Genomic DNA, 19,571 nt, shown 5'->3' with positions numbered 1-19,571 from the left:
TCATCTTCCTTTTATTTGCCTTCTGTCACATTTGTGTATATCGTAATAATAGAATAATTCTTTGACTAAAGTGTTCTAGTGTCTTAATGAGTATATAGGCACATCATACCCTCACCCCATTGTCTGTCAGAGTTGGCAGAAAAATTTCAATATTATATTAAAATTATTAAAATATTTATTTAAATAAATATTGAAATATTACAGAAAATTAATATTGACAGATTTTCCTCTTCAAAAAGTGATTTGCCATTTAGTTCAATAGCCTAAATTATCTGAAATGCCCAGAAACTAATCTCAAGTAATGTATTTCAGCATTTACCAAGATAAAATAGCTTTAGAGTCAAGGTTATTTTTTTCATCCTAAATGAACCAATTAACCAAGAATAGAGACTTTGTTTTCTGTGGATTTATCTAGATACCTATGTGTGGCTTTTTTCAATGCATAATGAAGATCATAAAGATAAAGAATTCACAGGTAGCAGCATGTAGCTACTTTAAAGATGGTGATTTTTAAGTAAACTGTTTTATTGAAATATGCACACAGGAAGCTCCACAAGTCATATGGGCACTGCTTGATGAAGTTTTGCAAGCCTCCCTTAAATGCAACCAGTACCCAAAATAATAAATAGAACATAAAATGGCCATTTTATGTGCCATTTTAATTCTTTTATGAAGAAATATTTGATATGAAATTTTTGGCATTTCTTTCTTTCTTCTGGAAAACACATCTAAAAAGAAAGCAACATAAAAGGTTATTCATATTACCAAAAAATAAAAGTATTTTAAGTGATAGAAACCTATGAATAAATATTTTTAATATTTTTTGGTTAATTTTCATGAAGCTAATTTTTTTGAAAATAATTATAACAATTCTCTATGGTACAGCTATGCTAGTTGTTGAAGGACAAGTGTAAATTGCCTTGGTAACACTTCTACTGTGGTTTGTTTTTTTTTGTTTGTTTTTATATTAAATTTCCAAAAGATGGAGAATGCCTCACAGGAGAAATCTTTCTTTCTCTGTATAGTTTCCTCATTTAAAATCACTTGTAAACGTCACGTCCACTGTACTTGAGTGCAGTGAGATGTTCCTATGTCACATAGTCAGAGGGAGGTAGATTAATAGGGAATTCTAGCTGGAAATTTCTTCCCTGTTATTGTTCTCCCTAGCAGTTGATGGCTAAGTTAATTCTCTTTAGTTTTGTCATGCTCTAAAACACACATTGCCAAGCCATTGTAAGGTTTTATGAGAAGAAAAAAAGAAGTCGACGGTGTCCATCAAAGTCTTCAAGTTGCATTTTTAAACTTTGGCCTGACCTGATGTGCCATTCAAAGAAGCTTCAAAAGATTATTTTTAAAGAAAGGTTCAATATGTCCCGAGGCTATCGGTTTTGAGTTAAACTGGGTGAAGTAGAAATATTTTACTCATCAGCTTTGCAGTCACAGAGTTTGCTTCAGCTAGAACAAAACTGCTGAGGCATTTAGAGAAAATTAACCCCCCATCCTGGCGGCCAGATGTGACTGGTTTCTGATGAATGCACATGAGTGGGCTGAAAAATCAAGAGACTGTGAAATTCCTGTCAGGCCCGTACAGTGCGGAATGGGCTATTGACTGCTTTCTATATTTCCCTCCATCATTCTTCTTGAACACTGCCATTAATTTCCTCTCCCGCTCTGACTTGTGTTTTTGCCCCCTCCCTCTCCCCTGTAGTTCTGTCAGCTGCAAAGGAGGATACACAAGTTGTGGCAGAAGCACTTCGAGTTGGTGGTCTTCTACAGCCAGATGAGGCTGGCCAAGTTCCAGACAGACTCTCAAGAGAGTATTCAGAAAATATTAGCTGTGCAGGTAGGTGACTGCAGGGAAGTGGGAAAGATCATTCTGATCTAGATTGAAAAGCAAATGATGGGTAGTGTGATGAAGCATTAAAACCATATCCCATCAGAGTTTTATAAATTTTTAACCTCTTTAATAAACTGGAATTGCATGAAGGATGAATTCAGTAAGTTAGCGTATACACCATGCATACTTTGGGGGAAAAGGGAAATTGAACTTCTCTCTCACAGACCTCAGGATGGATTTTTATACATACATTTGATATATGTATAGATTTTCCTATCTTCAGGCTTTGCAGACTCTGCTCGGCTGTTTAAAAGACACTGTCAACAGTTGCCTTGTGTTGCTTTTGTGTGAAATCTACTTCAGTGAATATGATAGTTGTGATTATTCTATTTAACTTTTCTTTCCCCTTCTGCTTTTGCAAGAGGCTCATCATCCTAAGCCAATTTGGAGATGACTTTATTTGAAAAATAAGCAATTGGGGAGGAGAATGTTTTAATAACTGTGGTTCCAGATACATGTGAAATTTTACTCTTTGTCTCTGTAGAAACGTCTGGTGGATCAGTTGTCCTTATTTTAAGACTCTGATCTCTTTTGGAAGCCCATATTAATTGTTTGAAGACTATTATTTGAAAACTATTTACATTTTTATCAAATGAATATTTTGCTATTTGAAATGTTATAATATGTGTATAAAACAATCTTCCAAAAGAAAACATCCACCACCAGTTCTATCAAGAATAAAAAGTTCCTCTTCTATTAAAAAGTAACATCATAAAACACCATAGTTTTTATTAACTTAAGGTATTAGCAGTGCAGGCTGAAACTGACCGAACAAAATTCTTTTCTAAATATCTTAATTATGTGTGCATTTCATGATGCTTTTAATGCACTTAAACAATTAGGTGTTGCAAAGCTCTTCCAAAGCTATTTCAAAATTTCATTTTTACTTGTGGCTATTTTTGCTGTTTCCTTCTGAGGAGTATATAGATAGATACATAGACAAATACCCCATATATAATGGAGAAGGAAATGGCAACCCACTCCAGTATTCTTGCCCAGCAAATCCCATGGACAGAGGAGCCTGGTGGGCTGCTGTCCATGGGGTCGCATGGAGTCGGACACGACTGAAGCGACTTAGCATGCATGCGTGCATTAGAGAAGGAAATGGCAACCCACTCCAGTATTCTTGCCTGGAGAATCCCAAGGACAGAGGAGCCTGGTGGGCTGTGCACAGAGTCGGACACGACTGAAGCGATTCAGCAGCAGCAGCAGCAGCAACGCCACATATAAAGTATGAAAGTTGAAAATGTGTCGGTTACTCAGTCTGTGTAAATCTTTGAAACTCATGGATTGTAGCCCACCAGGCTCCCCTATTCATAGTATTTCCCAGGAAAAAATACTGAAGTGGGTAGCCATTCCCTTTGCCAGGAGATCTTCCCTACCCATCGTTCAAACCCAGATCTCCTGCAGTGCAAGCAAGTTCTTTACCTTTTGAGCCACCAGGAAAGTCCATAAAAAGAATATATGTACTTTAACATATGTATATATATGCTTTATTTATATACTTTATATGGGTTCTATTGATAATGGTTTGCAACAAAGATTTTAAATAATTGGAGAAATTTAAATTTTTGGAAAGTCAATGCTTAAAATGTGTAGGTTTAATAGGAATTCATATGTGAATTTGAGTATAAACTATAATTTCAGTGTTTTAGAAATCACAGGTATATTTCTTTTCTTAAAAATGCCTGTTAACATTTAGTATATTAAAAATTAGAGTGACTTAACTCATGATTTTCTTTTAAACATTCAAAGGTGATCTGCATGTTCTAGTTATTGTCTTAAAAAAATCCTATATTTCTGCCCAAATGTAAACATTCTTAAAAGTCTTACAGTGATAAATTTGCATTGTGAATTATGGTGTATTTTGAAATATTGATAATGTCAATAGAAATTATTTGAATTTGGGTAAAATGAATTCTAAATCCATAATCTTCAATAGTCCTTATTCTAATTTTGCATTAAGAATTCACCAATACTTTCTTTACCAAACTTGATTTTAAATCACTTATCTTTATGACTGTTGCATCCCAGCTGAAGTGAAAGGGCAGAAATGATAGGACCATATCAGTAGGAAAATTCAAGTACTCAATACCTAGAGATACAGCAGCAAGACTGGGTTGTATTTGGGGAACTTAAGGAGCATAACATAGTGGATTCTCTTCTTATCTACTGGAGATACCTTCCATTTAGAAAATCTCAAGTTTGGCTTTTAATCAAAACTTGAAAATATCATTTTCATGATCTTGCCATAAAACTATAGAAACATGTGCAATCCTCTGGAAAAAATTCAAGTCCAAACCCCTCAACATGGTACACAGTCCCCAGCTCCTGCTAACCTTCCCAGCTTCATCCTTCTCCACACAAGTTCCTTCAGTCAATTTTATCTACTCCAAAATTCCTACTAATCAAGACACCTTCTATTTATTTCTTCTTCTACTCCTTTTTCTGCAATGCTCTTTCTTACCTTTCCTGTTAAAGAACACCTGACTCAAATCAAACATCTCCTTTGCAAAATCCTTCCCGAGTTCCTCCCCCTCCTTCCTCTTCCAGGTGAATTAATTTCGACCTTCATTGATCTCCTACTATAGTCTGTGCACAATACCATAACACAGTGATATTTTCAGCAGCTAAAGATTCCTACCTGTTGGTAAGCCCTCCTTCCTAGAGGATTCTAAATTCCCGTGGGGCTTTGCACCATCAGTGACATTAGCTCACTTCTTGTTCCATTTTTAAGGGTGTATGGTAGCAAGGCCACCGAGGAGACTGAGAGTATTCCATGCCCATCTTGTTCTCACCTATTATGTGTGCTCAGTTGCTCAGTCGTGTCTGACTGAGACCCCATGGACTGCAGCCCACCAGGCTTAGCAGCAGCAGCAGCGCATCCATGTTGGGCACTCTAATGTTCTTTATTTTGAAAGTAGCATTGTAATCATGCCATAAGGCATTAGTGAACTATTTGACAAGAAAATCATCTGATGAACCTTCCAAAAAGTCAACTGTATGTGTAACTGAGCAATAAGTAATTCAAAATACATGTTGAACAGAAAAGGGCAACTTTGTTTCATCCTTGAGCTTGGAGCAGTCCCTTGCAAGACCATCAAAACGCATAATTGGCCACTCTTGCAGATGGCAGAAACCCAGGTGGGCGGATAAGCTTTTGAATTACATGATCAGGCAGGAACCAATAAAATAAACTATATCTGGAATGAAGAATCTGCATATTTAACATTGAAGCCACTTATATCAATGTACATATAGGGATTTTAGTTCACCATAATTTCAAAATGAGCCAAAGAGAGCTACTACAAATTTAGAGCCACCGCCATGATTCACCTCTAACCAGCAAGTAAGACATCTTAACTCCGACCATATGCAGTATATAGTCCTAACATCACACATGAGCCCATATAGAGTAAGTACTGTGATTTCATTTTAACATCATTATTTTTCTCTTTTTACTTTTAATGTATTTAATGCTGTGATCACATTAACATGTTGTAGCAAGCCTGGCGTGCTACTCTCTGTGGGGTCACACAGAGTCAGACACGACTTAATGACTGAACAGCAACAACAATGCTGTGATATTTTATACTTCTTTGGTAATTTATTTGGAAAAAAAAAGACCCATCATAGACTCATCATTTAACTGAAAGAAGGTGATGCGGCTATACCATGTTGATGTGATCATAGGCTGTAAAGCACAGGTGTTTTGTTTGGTTAAAGGATACAATAACTCTCATTGCTCGGTTTCAAAAGTTGAGTACTTCTGCAATATTTTATACAGGTTTGGAAGGTTTAGTTTATGGGTCACATTAATTCACTTGAGAGTGAATCAATTACACAGTGTAAAGTAACATGTTTACAGATTGGTCATAAAAGCAAAAGCCATCTTATTTAGAAGATATGTACTTCAGACAAATAGAAACAGAATGAAGAGCTTCAAAAAAAAGAATAAGTTCTCATTTAAAAGGGGGCTTCCCAGGTGGCACTAGAATCCACCTGCCAATACCAATTTAAGAGACATGAGAAAGAAGTAAAATTTAGAATGCATTTAAGTATAGAAGACTTCAGCATGGCAAACATCTAAATGACCACTAAATGAAGGTCTATGGGTGAATATGTTGAAGAGCTCCAGAGGGCAACATCTGGACCAATGATGGCAGAGTCTGGAAGATGGGTTTGGGACCAGTAGGAATACATTTTTCTAACAAGTGATGCTGTCCAAACGTGTGCTGCTGATACTCAAGCAGAAGCTCCTGCAGTGGTAGAGGGAAAGCAAATGGTCTAAGAGGCAGCCAGAAAGCACCTCCTCCCAGGGCTCCTCCTGGAATACTCTCCTGACCCCCTTACACAACATCTGTCTGCGTGTCCATATCTCTACCCACTAGGATGTCAGTCTCCTCAGTTGGAAAGCATATCCTGGCACCAACTATAATTCTCAAAACATAGTAAGTACTCAAAAGTATTTGTTGAGTGGATTTATTATTAAGTGAACTAGTTTATTAAGATTGAGTGTGATAACCTCAAAGGCTCTTTTTCAGCTCTTGGTGCCTACAGTTGTGTAGATAATAAAAAAGAAGCATTCTTGAGGTGCTTTGTCAGAAATTTTGATGGCACGGAAGTAAGGTATTTAATCATTTCACATGCACACATGCATGTATGCACACACAAAAACCCACACAATACATATAGGGACAGCCCAGTTTCCTATTTCTGAAAAAGAACTGTACCAATGAAAAGAAGTCAGAAAAAAACAAAAGCCACAGGGTAGAAATCTAAAATAACTTAGTAATGTGATATAAGAGAAAATCTCTGAAGCTGTGTGATCTCTTTAAAGACAAAAGAAATTATAGAAATTTAGATTTTTAAAATAAATTCATTTAGAGATATTATGATTGAGGAATAACATTATATTGCTAATCTTTACTGATTAATTCTAAATAGAAGATATTAAAATATACTTGCCAGTAGTAAGATTATCTAATAGAAGTTCTGGAAATGAGATTTGTCACTCCCAAACTACTAGGGAAACAAAATTCTCATAAACAGTTGAACAATTCAAAATTCAGAAAAGTGGACAGAAAGAGTATAATAATGAACAAAAAAGTCCAAACATATTAGTAACCATAATAGCTAAATGATTTCATTACACAGTTTAAAGAACAGGTTTACAGATTGGTCATAAAAGCAAAATCCATCTCATTTAGAAGTTATGTACTTCAGACAAACAGAAATGGAATGAAGAGCTTAGAAAAAAAAATATGAAGTTCTAATTTAAATACAGGCTTCCCAGGTGGTGCTAGTAATAAAGAATCTGCCTACCAATGCCAGAGACATAAGACACAAGGGTTCAGTCCCTAGGTTGGGAAGATCCCCTTGAGAGGGAAATGGCAACCCACTCCAGTATCTTTGCCTAAAAATTCCATAGACAGAGGAACCGGGCGTGCTACGGTCCATGGAGTCACAAAGAGTTGGAGAGGACTGAGCACATAAACACAATTTAAAAAGAGAGAGAGACTTAAAAGCAAAAAGAATCAGAACACTAAAATATGGATATTTCATATTGATAGAATATAAATATAACTTATTAAGGCACACAATAATGAACGTAATGCACGTGACAAAATAAATTCAGAATATATAATGTAAGAACTGACTGAAAACCAGAGAAAATTTTAAAAATTTACAGTCACAATAGACAATATTGGCAAATCTCCTTGAGCTTTATAAAATTAAAAGAAAATGAGGGTTTCACATAACAAAACCTGTAAGTTTTGGTTCAACTACAGAGAAATTCAACTTTAGAAAAGCAGTTCAGTTCAGTTCAGTCGCTCAGTCGTGTCCAACTCTTTGCGACCCCATGAACCACAGCACAGCAGGCCTTCCTGTCCATCACCAACTGCCGGAGTCTACCCAAACCCATGTCCATTGAGTCGGTGATGCCATCCAACCATCTCATCCTCTGTCATCCCCTTCTCCTCCTGCCCTCATGTTACTGTAATTTAATTTAATGACAGGTTAAAAGAGATATATTATATATTTCTAAATATTATATTACTAAATATATGCTGAAAACACTTAATATCAAGGCAACATATACTTACTCTAATAAAAGTCACAAAAAGAATTTATAATAAAATTATCTTAACTTAGTAAAATGTATTAAGTGATACATTACTGGAAGCATCTTATTTAAATCAGGAAAAAAGTAATGATTCCTGGCTATCATCATTATTGTGCATCACTGCTCTGAAGCGTTAGTAGTAAGTCAAGAAAAATAGGTACACTGTGTGGGAAAAGGGCAAAACTATCATTATGATCTGATAATATGGTGTTTCTCTTAGAAAATCTAGGAGAATCAACCAGAAATGCATTAGAGGTAATAAGACAGTTCTTTAAAATGGCAGCCTGAAATAATAAAGTTCCTAAAAATCAACCTAACAATAAGTTGTGTGTGTGCTCAGTCGTGTCTGACTCTTTGCAACCCTGTGGACTATAGCCCGCCAGGCTCCTCTGTATGGAATTTCCCAGGCAAGAATACTGGAGGGAGTTGCCATTCCCTTCTCCAGGAGATCTTCCCCACCCAGGGATAGAAACCACGTCTCTGGTGTATCCTACATTAGCAGGTGGAGTCTTACCACTGATACACATGGGAAGCCCTAACAAAAAGTTTGCTTAAACCTGTTAGAGAAAGCTTCTAAAAAACCCTGAAAAGATATAAGCAAAGACTTAAATAAAAAATGAAATACATATTATTTTCATGGATAAGAAATTATACATATTGGGAAAATGCCAATTTTAAAAGAAAATTTCACATCTGAAAAATCTATAAATTCAATACAGTCATACTTGAAATCAAGACAAGATTTTTTAGTGAAGCTTGAGAAAGTGATTCTAAATGCCTTTGGAAGATAAAAATCCACCAAAATAGCTCTGACTTTTTTTAAAAAAGAACAATTATTGCTGAAGTCAGGAATTTATGTCTTTGGATAGCAACATATATTTTTAAAAAGCTGTATCAATTGAATTAAACAGCATAACATTGATTTAGAAGTAGATCAAAAGCTCTATAAAACAGAAGAGCAATTGGTAAACTTTTTCTTTCAAGGATCAGTTAGTAAATATTATAAGCTTTGCAGGACATTCAGTCTTTGTTGCAATTACTCAATCCTTGTAGCAGGAAAGCAGCCTTAGAAGATAGTATATGAATAGATGGAACTGTGTTCCAATAAAATTTCATTTACAAAATAGGCAGCAAGCCTGAGGCTATGCCCTGAAATAGAGCATCCGGGAATGCCCCAGGATTATTAGAAATTTAGAATGTAATAAAAGTAGGATTTCAAATTGTAGAAGATGAGGGTGGATTATTCACTTCTCAGCTATCTGAGGGATGAAAGTAAATATCTGAGGGATAAAGTAAAGTAGATTATTTTATGTTTATATGAATTTTAGAACAAGCATTAGAAATTTTATAGTATCTTTTTTGAAATACAGCCTACTGAGTAGTGTTGAAGCAACAAAGACCTTCTTCCCTAGAGCACAAATGTATGGTTATGGGGGGAAGGGATAGTTAGGAGTTCGAATATGGCATGTACACACTGCTATATTTAAATAGATAACCAGCAAGGACCTACTGTGTAGCACAAGGATCTCTGCTCAATATTATGTAACAACTTAAATGAGAAAAGAATTTGAAAATAGATACATGTTTATGTGTAACTGAATCATTTTGCCGTACACCTGAAACTAACACACCATTGGTAATCAGCTATGCTGTAATATAAAATAAAAAGTTATTTCCTTAAAAAAAAAAAGAGGCCTTCTTAAATTAGGGAAGAAAATCACTAAGAAAAATATTGTTAAGTTTGACTACCAAAAACTAAAAATATTTTCATTAACAAAGATACAATAATAGCAAAACAGATAAAATTTCTTATCCTTATGAACTTACATTTCAATGGGTAAACAAGATAGTAAACAGGTTAAAGTTATAGTGAAGCTGTGTACTAACAAAAAATGAAAATAGGTAAGGGTCATATGAAATGACAGGAGAGGTACTGAAACAGTGCATTTTAGCAGTGCATTTTGACTTATTACTTGTGTAAATAAATAGCTCAAAATAGTTTAAAGGGTAACTATTTTTATTTGTTGAATCTTTCTCTCTCCATGTTGAACTGGAAATATCAACTTAATTGCTTAAATATCAGTGTTTGTTTTAGGGTAGGTGGGTCGGTGAGTTGTTTGATTGATCATTTGGTGGTTTGACCTGAGATGTGAAACAGCATATGCCCAAGGGCGGCTGTGAGAATTAATGAGATGATGTATGCAACATGCTCCCTACACAGTCAACAATTTACAACTTTAACTCGCTTTCTTCTTTTTTGTCCCTGATACTGCTGTAAGGTGATTCCAAAAATGCAACAAATTCCTATCAAAATTTGCCAAAATCAATTCATCACAGAAGCAGTTATACCTTCTAGTCTTTCCACCTTCAGAACTTGCAACTCCACGTCTGACATCATTCCTAATGCAGGAATTTGAGAAAATATTGATACATACAAGTACACAACACATCTAGACATGTAATGTGTCAAAAGAAATTCTTGGTTGACTTCACATCCTTTAATGATTCTTGCCTCAATCATTAAAGTATGCATAAACACATAAACTAAAAAGAGAATTAATAAATATTCTAAATTAAAACATTCAGATAATGAGCTATTAATATACATTTTAACCAGTGTCTTCTGTTAAATGTAAAATCAGCATTCCACCCTCATCCAAGGCTTACTGTAGCTAAGAAATAAATGCCTGTTGCCAAAAGTCAGTTCAGAGCTAGAAAACTGTGGGTGAAAGAGAACTTATGAATTCACTGCTTCTATACCCCTACCTTCGGGGTGGATTTTTTCACTTTCTTTCTATATTGAAAGTATACTTTTATATTTTTTGTTTTTTCTAATTTTTATTGAAATATAGTTGGTTTACAATGTTGAGTTAATTTCAGGTACACAGAAAGGTGATTCAGTTATATATACATATGTGTGTGTGTGTGTGTGTGTGTGTGTGTGTGTGTGTGTGTGTGTGTATGTATTCATTTTTAGATTCTTTCCCATTATAGATTATTATACAATATTGAGTATAGTTGCCTGTGCTATACAGTAGGTCCTTGTTGGCTAACTATTCTATATAGAGTAGCATGTATATTTTAATCCCAAGCTCTTAATTTAGCCCACCCTGTCCTTTCCCCTTTGGTGAGCACAAGTTTCTTTTCTTTGTGAGTCTACTGCTGTTTTTGTTAATAAGTTCATTTGTGTCATTTTTTTAGATTCCACATATAACTGATATAATACGATATCAGTCTTTGACATACTTCACTTAGTATGATAATCTCTAGGTCCATCCATATTGCTGCAAATGGCATTATTTCACTCTTTTTAATGGTCAAATGATATGCCATTGTGCATACATACCACATCTTCTCTATCCATTCATCTGTCAGTGGACAATTATTTTGGCTACTGTAAATAGTGCTGCTGTGAACATTGGGGTGCATGTATGTTTTGAATTATGTTTTCTCCAGCTATATACCCAGGACTGGGATCACTGGATCATATACCATCTACATTTTTAGTTTTTTAAGGAACCACCATACTGTTCTTCATAGTGACTGCATCAATTTACAACCCACCAACTGTGCAGGAGGGTTCTTTTTCCTGCACATACTCTCCAGCATTTTATTTTTGTAACTTTTTGATGAACCCCATACTCACCACAGAAGCTCAGAGTGCTCAAACAAACTTTGTGCACACCAGGACCTAGAGACCCCACAGAGACTGGGCCAGAATTGTGTTGAGTGTCTCCTGCGGAGGTACGGGTCAGCAGTGGACTGCTGCAGGGGCAGGGGCTCTGAGTGCAGTAGACACGGGTACGGCATAAGCCCTCTTGGAGGAAATCATCATTAACCCCACCATAGAACCACCAAAACTTACACAAGACTGGGAAACAGATTCTTGGAGGGCACAAACAAAACCTTGTGCACACTAGGACCCAGGAGAAAGAAGCAGAGACCCCCACAAGAGACTGACCCAGGCTTGCCCGTGAGTGTCCAGGAGTCTCCGGCGGAGGTGTGGGTCAGTGGTGGCCTGTTGCGTGGTTGGGGGCACTGACTGCAGCAGTGCATGCATGGGACCTTTTGAAGGAGTCGCCATTGTCTTCTTTACCTCCACCATAGTTTGGCCCCAGGTCAAACAACAGGGAGGGAACACAACCCTGCCCATCAACAGAAGCTTGAGTTAAAGATTTACTGAGCATGGCCCCGCCCATCAGAACAACTCAGTTTCCCCCTCAGTCAGGCTCTCAGGAAGCTTCCATAAGCCTCTTATCCTTCTCCATCAGAGAGAAGACAGACTGAAAACCACAATCACAGAAAACTAACCAATCTGATCACATGAACCACAGCCTTGTCTAACTCAATCAAACTATGAGCCATGCAGTGTAGGGCCACCTAAATGGACATGTCATGGTGGAGAGTTCCAACAAAACATGGTCCACTGGAGAAGGGAATGGCAAACCACTTCAGTATTCTTGCCTTGAGAACCCCATGAACAGTATGAAAAGGCAAAAAGATAGGACACTGAAAGATGAACTCCCCAGGTCGGTAGGTGCCCAATATGCTACTGGAGATCAATGGAGAAATAACTCCAGAAAGAATGAAGAGATGAGCCAAAGAAAAACAACACCCAATTGTGGATGTGACTGGTGATGGAAGTAAAGTCCTATGCTTTAAAGAGCAATATTGCATAACAACCTGGAATGTTAGGTCCATGAATCAAGGCAAATCAGAAGTGGTCAAACAGGAGATGGCAAGAGTGAACATCGACATTTTAGGAATCAGCGAACTAAAATGGACTGGAATGGGTGAATTTAACTCAGATGACCATTATATCTACTACTGTGGACAAGATTCCCTTAGAAGAAATGGAGTAGCCCTCATAGTCAACAAAAGAGTCTGAAACGCAGTACCTGGATGCAACCTCAAAAATGACACAATGATCTCTGTTCATTTCCAAGGCAAACCATTCAATATCACAGTAATCAGAGTCTATGCCCCGACCAGTAATGCTGAAGAAGCTGAAGCTGAATGGCTCTATGAAGACCTACAAGACCTTCTAGAATGAACACCCAAAAAAGATATAATTTCCATCATAGAGGACTGGAATGCAAAAGTAGGAAGTCAAGAGATACCTGGAGTAACAGGCAAATTTGGCCTTGGACTGCAAAATGAAACAGGTCAAAGGCTAATAGAGTTTTGCCAAGAGAACACACTGATCATAGCAAACACCCCAAAACACAAGAGAAGACTCTACATATGGACATCACCAGATGGTCAATACCAAAATCAGATTGATTATATTCTTTATAGCCAAAGATGGAGAAACTCTATACAGTCAGCAAAGACAAGGCCAGGAGCTGACTGTGGCTCAGATCATGAACTCCTTAATTAACAAATTCAGACTTAAATTGAAGAAAGTAGGGAAAACCACTAGACCATTCAAGTATGACCTAAATTAAATCCCTTATGATTATACAGTGGAAGTGAGAAATAGATTTAAGGGACTAGATCTGATAGACAGGGTGCCTGACGAACTATGGATGGAGGTTCCTGATGTACAGGAGGCGGGGATCAAGACCATCCCCAAGAAAAAGAAATGAAAAAAGGCAAAATGGTTGTCTGAGAAGGCCTTACAAATAGCTAAGGAAAGAAGAGACATGAAGGGCAAAGGAGAAAAGGAAAGATATATCCATTTGAATGCAGAGTTCCAAAGAATAGCAAGGAGAGATAAGAAAGCCTTCCTCAGTGATCAATGCAAAGAATAAGAGGAAAACAATAGAATGGGAAGGACTAGAAATCTCTTCAAGAAAATTAGAGATACCAAAGGAGATTTCATGCAAAGATTGGCACAATAGAGGATGGAAATGGTATGGACCTAACAGAAGCAGAAGATATTAAGAAGAGGTGACAAGAATACACAGAAGAACTGTACAAAAAGATCTTTATGATCCAGATAACTATGATGGTGTGATCACTAACCTAGTGCCAGACATCCTGAAATGTGAAGTCAAGTGGGCCTTAAGAAGCATCACTACAAACAAAGCTAATGGAGGTGATGGAATTCCAGTTGAGCTATTTCAAATCCTAAAAGATGATGTTGTGGATGATGCTGTGAAAGTGCTGCACTCAATATGCCAGCAAATTTGGAAAACTCAGCCATGGCCACAGGAATGGAAAAGGTCGGTTTTCATTCTAATCCTGAAGAAAGGCAATGCCAAAGAATGCTCAAACTACTGCACAATTTCACTCATCTCACACACTAGTAAAGTGTAGCTCAAAATTCTCCAAGCCAGGGTTCAATAGTACATGAATGGTGAACTCCCAGATGTTCAAGATGGATTTGGAAAAGGCAGCGGAACCAGAGATCAAATTGCCAACATCCATTGGATTATCGATAAAGCAAGAGAGTTCCAGAAAAATATCTACTTCTGCTTTATTGACTATGCCAAAGGCTTTGAGTGTGTGGATTACCACAAACTGTGGAAAATTCTTCAAGAGATGGGACTACCAGACCACCTGACCTGCCTCCATACAGAAATCTGTATGCAGGTCAAGAAGCAACAGTTAGAACTGGACGTGGAACAACAGACTGGTTCCAAATAGAGTAAGGACTACATCAAGGCTGTATATTGTCACTCTGCTTATTTACCTTATATGCAGAGTACATCATGAGAAACGCTGGGCTGGAAGAAGCACAAGCTGGAATCAAGATTGCTGGGAGAAATATCAATAGCCTCAGATGTGCAGATGACACCACCCATATGATGGAAAGAAGAAGAACTAAAGAGCTTCCTGATGAAAGTGAAAGAGGAGAGTGAAAAAGCTGACTTAAACTCACCATTCAGAAAATTAAGATCATGGCATCTGGTCCCATCTGTTCATGACAAATAATGGGGAAACAATGGAAACAGTGACAGACTTTATTTTGGGGGGCTCCCAAATCACTGCAGATGGTGACTGCAGCCATGAAATTAAAAGATGTTTGCTCCTTGGAAGAATAGTTATGACCAACCTAGACAGCATATTAAGAAGCAGAGACAGTACTTTGCCAACAAAGACAAAGTAGTCAAAGCTATGGTTTTTCCAGTAGTCATGTATAGATGTGAGAGTTGGACTATAAAAAAGCTGAGCGCTGAATAATTGATGGTTTTGAGCTGTAGTGTTGGAGAAGACTCTTGAGAGTCCCTTGGAGTGCAAGGAGATCCATCCAGTCCACCCTAAATGAAATCAGTCCTGAATATGCATTGGAAGGACTGATCCTGCAACTGAAACTCCAATACCTGGCCATCTGGTGCAAAGAACTGACTCATTTGAAAAGACCCTGATGCTGGGCAAGAATGAAGGCTGGAAGAGAAGGAGATGACAGAGGATAAGATGGTTGGATGGTATCACTGACTCAATGGACGTGAGTTTGAGTAAATTCTGGGAGTTGGTGATGGACATGGAGGGCTGGCATGCTGTAGTCCATGGGGTCGCAAAGAGTCGGACATGGCTGAGCAAATGAACTGTACTGAATCATAGTCTTTCCATTTTATGAAAGAGAAAACTGAAGCATGTAGAAGTTAAATATTTTGCCCATGATCACACAGCTGATAGGAGAGACAGGATTGAAACCCTCACTGTTTGCCTACAGAGTACCCACTCTTAACCACCATACTGTGGCAATTATCTGTGTCTGTTACTGACATCATCTGAGAGGAAGACAATGAAAGATAAGAGAGAAAATAAGGTCTTAAATAAGGCCACAAATAAAAGACTGAGTAATTTAGATGTGATATTCCAAGAATGTATTGAACATTCAGTGAATAACTCTTGACCAAGGTCTAAAATTTCAGCAGTTACTTCTTAGGTATTTCTCTCATGGTGTTAGTTTAACACCAGTTGGGGGTGCACTCGAACTATAAAAAAGTATAATAGTAATGTCATTTTGGTGAAAAAGCCTGAATTACAGAGCCAGATAAACTCAAAGAACCACCCCACAAAAGATATGTGCAGAAAAGTCATACCTACGTACATTGTAGTCAGTGTGTAAAAACTAAAAATAAAACTATGATACAGATAAAATCTAAAAGCAGCCAAATAAAAGGAAATTAAAAATTACTTCTAACATCTTATCAGAAACAATGGAGACCAGAAGACATAGGAGAATATGTTTAAACTGGTGAAAGAAAAAAAAAATGAATCCAATTCTCTATCCAGTAAAAATAACAAGTCTGTGCAACCAAATCTAACATATTAAATTTATATTAAATATGAATGGACTTAAAAACAGATGCATCACATTAAGTAAAGATACAAGACTCAAATGTAATTATCTGTAAATGATACACTTTAAATATGAAGTCACTGATAGATTAAAATATAAGCATGGAAAAAGACATGCAGTGCAACACCAAACATAATGCAATTGGAGAGGCTACATTAATATTAGATAAATTAAACTTCACAAATTAGAAAAAACCAGGTATCAAGAAGGTCATTTCATTAAGAGAAAGAATCAAGTACATATAAAAATCATAAATGGGTATGTACATCTAATAAGAAAATTTCAAATACATAGGCAAATATTTAAAAGAAAACTTAGACATAAAAAGATGGCTAAACATAGTTAATTTCAATGCTCCTCTCTTGGGAATTGATAGAACATACAGAGAGAAAATCAGTAAGAATATGGAAAAGTTGAACATTGCTGTCAACCAACTTGACCAAATTGACATTTATAAAACAATCCATTCAACAAGAGCTGTAATTTTAAAGTACAAAGGAGTATTTCACACTTAGACTATATACTGATATACTGTGTCATAGAACAAGTATTAATAAATTTAAAAAGATTGAAATAGTGTAAAAAATGTTGACCTATCATAATGAAATTATTAGAAGTCAATCCTTAAAAGATACAGGAAAAATGCCCCCAATATTAGGAAATGGATTCACATAATTTTAATCATGTGGGTCAAAAAATGAATTACAAAAAAAAAAAAAAAGAGTATTTTGAACAGAATTTTAAAAGTTCACAGAAACTTGCCCTATGTGATATAATTGGCAATTCAAGGGGCATGAGGCTTGACTAGTTCCCTTCAGGTAAAATCAGAAGAACAGTTAGGTGGATCATAGGGCTCTGATAGAGAAGAGTACAGAAGGATGTCAGAGAAGGATCAGGGCCAGGTCTCCAGTGGGCCCAACTCAGGGAGTATTTCTATTGTTTGTTGTTGTTCACTGGCCCAGTCGTGTCTGACCCTTTCGGACCCCAGGGACTACAGCACACCAGGTCTCCCTGACCCTCACCATCTCCAGGAGTTTGCCCAAGTTCATGCCCATTGCATCGGTGATGGCATCCAGCCATCTAATCCTCTGTTGCCCTCTTCTCCTTCTGCCCTCAATGTTTCCGAGCACCAGGGACTTTTCCAATGAGTTGGCTGTTTGCATCAGGTGACCATGATATTGGAGCTTCAGCTTCAGCATCGATCCTTCCAGTGAGTATTCAGGGTTGATTCACTTGACTGGTTTGATCTCCTTGCTGTCCAAAGGACTCTCAGGAGTCTTCTCCAGCACCACAGTTCAAAGGCATCAATTCTTTTGTGCTCTGCCTTCTTTACAGTTCAATTCTCACAACCCTACCTGACCACAGGGAAAAACCATAGCCTCGACTATATGGACGTTTGTCAGCAGCATGATGTCTCTGCTTTTAAACACACTGTCTAGGTTTGTCATAACTTTTCCTGCCAAGAAGCAATTGTCTTCTGATTTCATGGCTGCAGTCGCCATCCACAGTGATTTTAGAGCCCAAGAAAAGAAAATCTGTCATTGCTTCTACCTTTTACCCTTCTATTTGCCATGAAGCAATGGGAACGGATGCCATGATCTTAGTTCTTTTAATGTTTTAAGTCAACCTTTTCACTCTTCTCCTTTACACTCATCAAGAGATTATTTGGTTCCTCTTCGCTCTCTGCCATTCAGTTCAGTTCAGTTGCTCAGTCATGTCTGAGTCTGCGACCCCATGAATCGCAGCACGCCAGGCCTCCCTGTCCATCACCAACTCCCGGAGTTTACTCAAACTCATGCCCATCGAGTTGGTGATGCCATCCAACCATCTCATCCTCTGTCGTCCCCTTCTCCTCCTGCCCCCAATCCCTCCCAGCATCAGGGTCCTTTCCAATGAGTCAACATTTTGCATGAGGTGGCCAAAGTATTGGAGTTTCAGCTTCAGCATCAGTCTGTCCAATGAATACCCAGGACTAATCTTCTTTAAGATGGACTGGTTGGATCTCCTTGCAGTCCAAGGGACTCTCAAGAGTCTTCTCCAACACCACAGTTCAAAAGCATCAATTTTTCGGTGCTCAGCTTTCTTCACAGTCCAACTCTCACATCCATACATGACTACTGGAAAAACCATAGCCTTGACCAGACGGAATTTTGTTGGCAAAGTAATGTCTCTGCTTTTTAATATGCTGCCTAGGTTGGTCATAACTTTCCTTCCAGGGAGTAAGTGTCTTTTAATTTCATGGCTGCAGTCACCATCTGCAGTGATTTTGAAGCCCAAAAGAATAAAGTCTGACACTGTTTCCACTGTCTCCCCATCTATTTCCCATGAGGTGATGGGACCAGATGCCATGATCTTAGTTTTCTGAATGTTGAGCTTTAAGCCAACTTTTTCACTCTCCTCTTTCACTTTCATCAAGAGGCTTTTTAGTTCCTCTTCACTCTCTTCCATAAGGGTGGTGTCATCTGCATATCTGAGGTTGTTAAATATTTCTCCCAGCAATCTTGATTCCAGCTTGTGCTTCTTCCAGCCCAGAATTTCTCATGATGTACTCTGCATATAAGTTAAATAAGCAGGGTGACAATATACAGCCTTGACATACTCCTTTTCCTATTTGGAACCAGTCTGTTGTTCCATGTCAAGGTCTAACTGTTGCTTCCTGACCTGTATACAGGTTTCTCAAGAGGCAGGTCAGGTGGTCGGTATTCCCATCTCTTTCAGAATTTTCCACAGTTTATTGTGATCCACACAGTCAAAGGCTTTGGCATAGTCAACAAAGTAGAAGTAGATGTTTTTCTGGAACTCTCTTGCTTTTTCAATGATCCAGCAGATATTGGCAATTTGATCTCTGGTTCCTATGCCTTTTCTAAAACCAGCTTGAACATCTGAAGTTCTTGGTTCACATATTGCTGAAGCCTGGCTTGGAGAATTTTGAGCATTACTTTACTAGCGTGTGAGATGAGTACAATTGTGTGGTAGTTTGAGCATTCTTTGGCATTGCCTTTCTTTGGGATTGGAATGAAAACTGACCTTTTCCAGTCCTGTGGCCACTGCTGAGTTTTCCAAATTTGCTGGCATATTGAGTGCAGCACTTTCACAGCATCATCTTTCAGGATTTGAAATAGCTCAACTGGAATTCCATCACCTCCACTAGCTTTTTTCATAGTGATGCTTTCTAAGGCCCACTTGACTTCACATTCCAGGATGTCTGGCTCTAGGTGAGTGATCACACCATCGTGATTATCTGGGTCATGAAGATCTTTTTTGTACAATTCTTCTGTGTATTATTGTCACCT

At 37.6% G+C, this 19,571-nt stretch overlaps 1 protein-coding gene across 4 annotated transcripts in view; it reads left to right on the top strand.

Moving 5' to 3' along the window:
• CCDC178 (coiled-coil domain containing 178) overlaps window positions 1–19,571 on the top strand; it is a 395,761-nt gene that overhangs the window by 352,989 nt on the left and 23,201 nt on the right. For all 4 annotated transcript variants that reach the window (XM_070452800.1, XM_070452799.1, XM_070452797.1 and 1 more), the window contains one exon: window positions 1,709–1,843. In XM_070452800.1, the coding sequence (XP_070308901.1) occupies window positions 1,709–1,843 (135 nt within the window). The remainder of the gene's footprint in view (window positions 1–1,708; window positions 1,844–19,571) is intronic.

This window comes from Odocoileus virginianus, chromosome 22, assembly GCF_023699985.2.
Source record: "Odocoileus virginianus isolate 20LAN1187 ecotype Illinois chromosome 22, Ovbor_1.2, whole genome shotgun sequence".
Taxonomy (NCBI): domain Eukaryota; kingdom Metazoa; phylum Chordata; class Mammalia; order Artiodactyla; family Cervidae; genus Odocoileus; species Odocoileus virginianus.
Note: the sequence above shows the minus strand (reverse complement) of the source record. Positions and strands in the feature narration are given on the sequence as shown.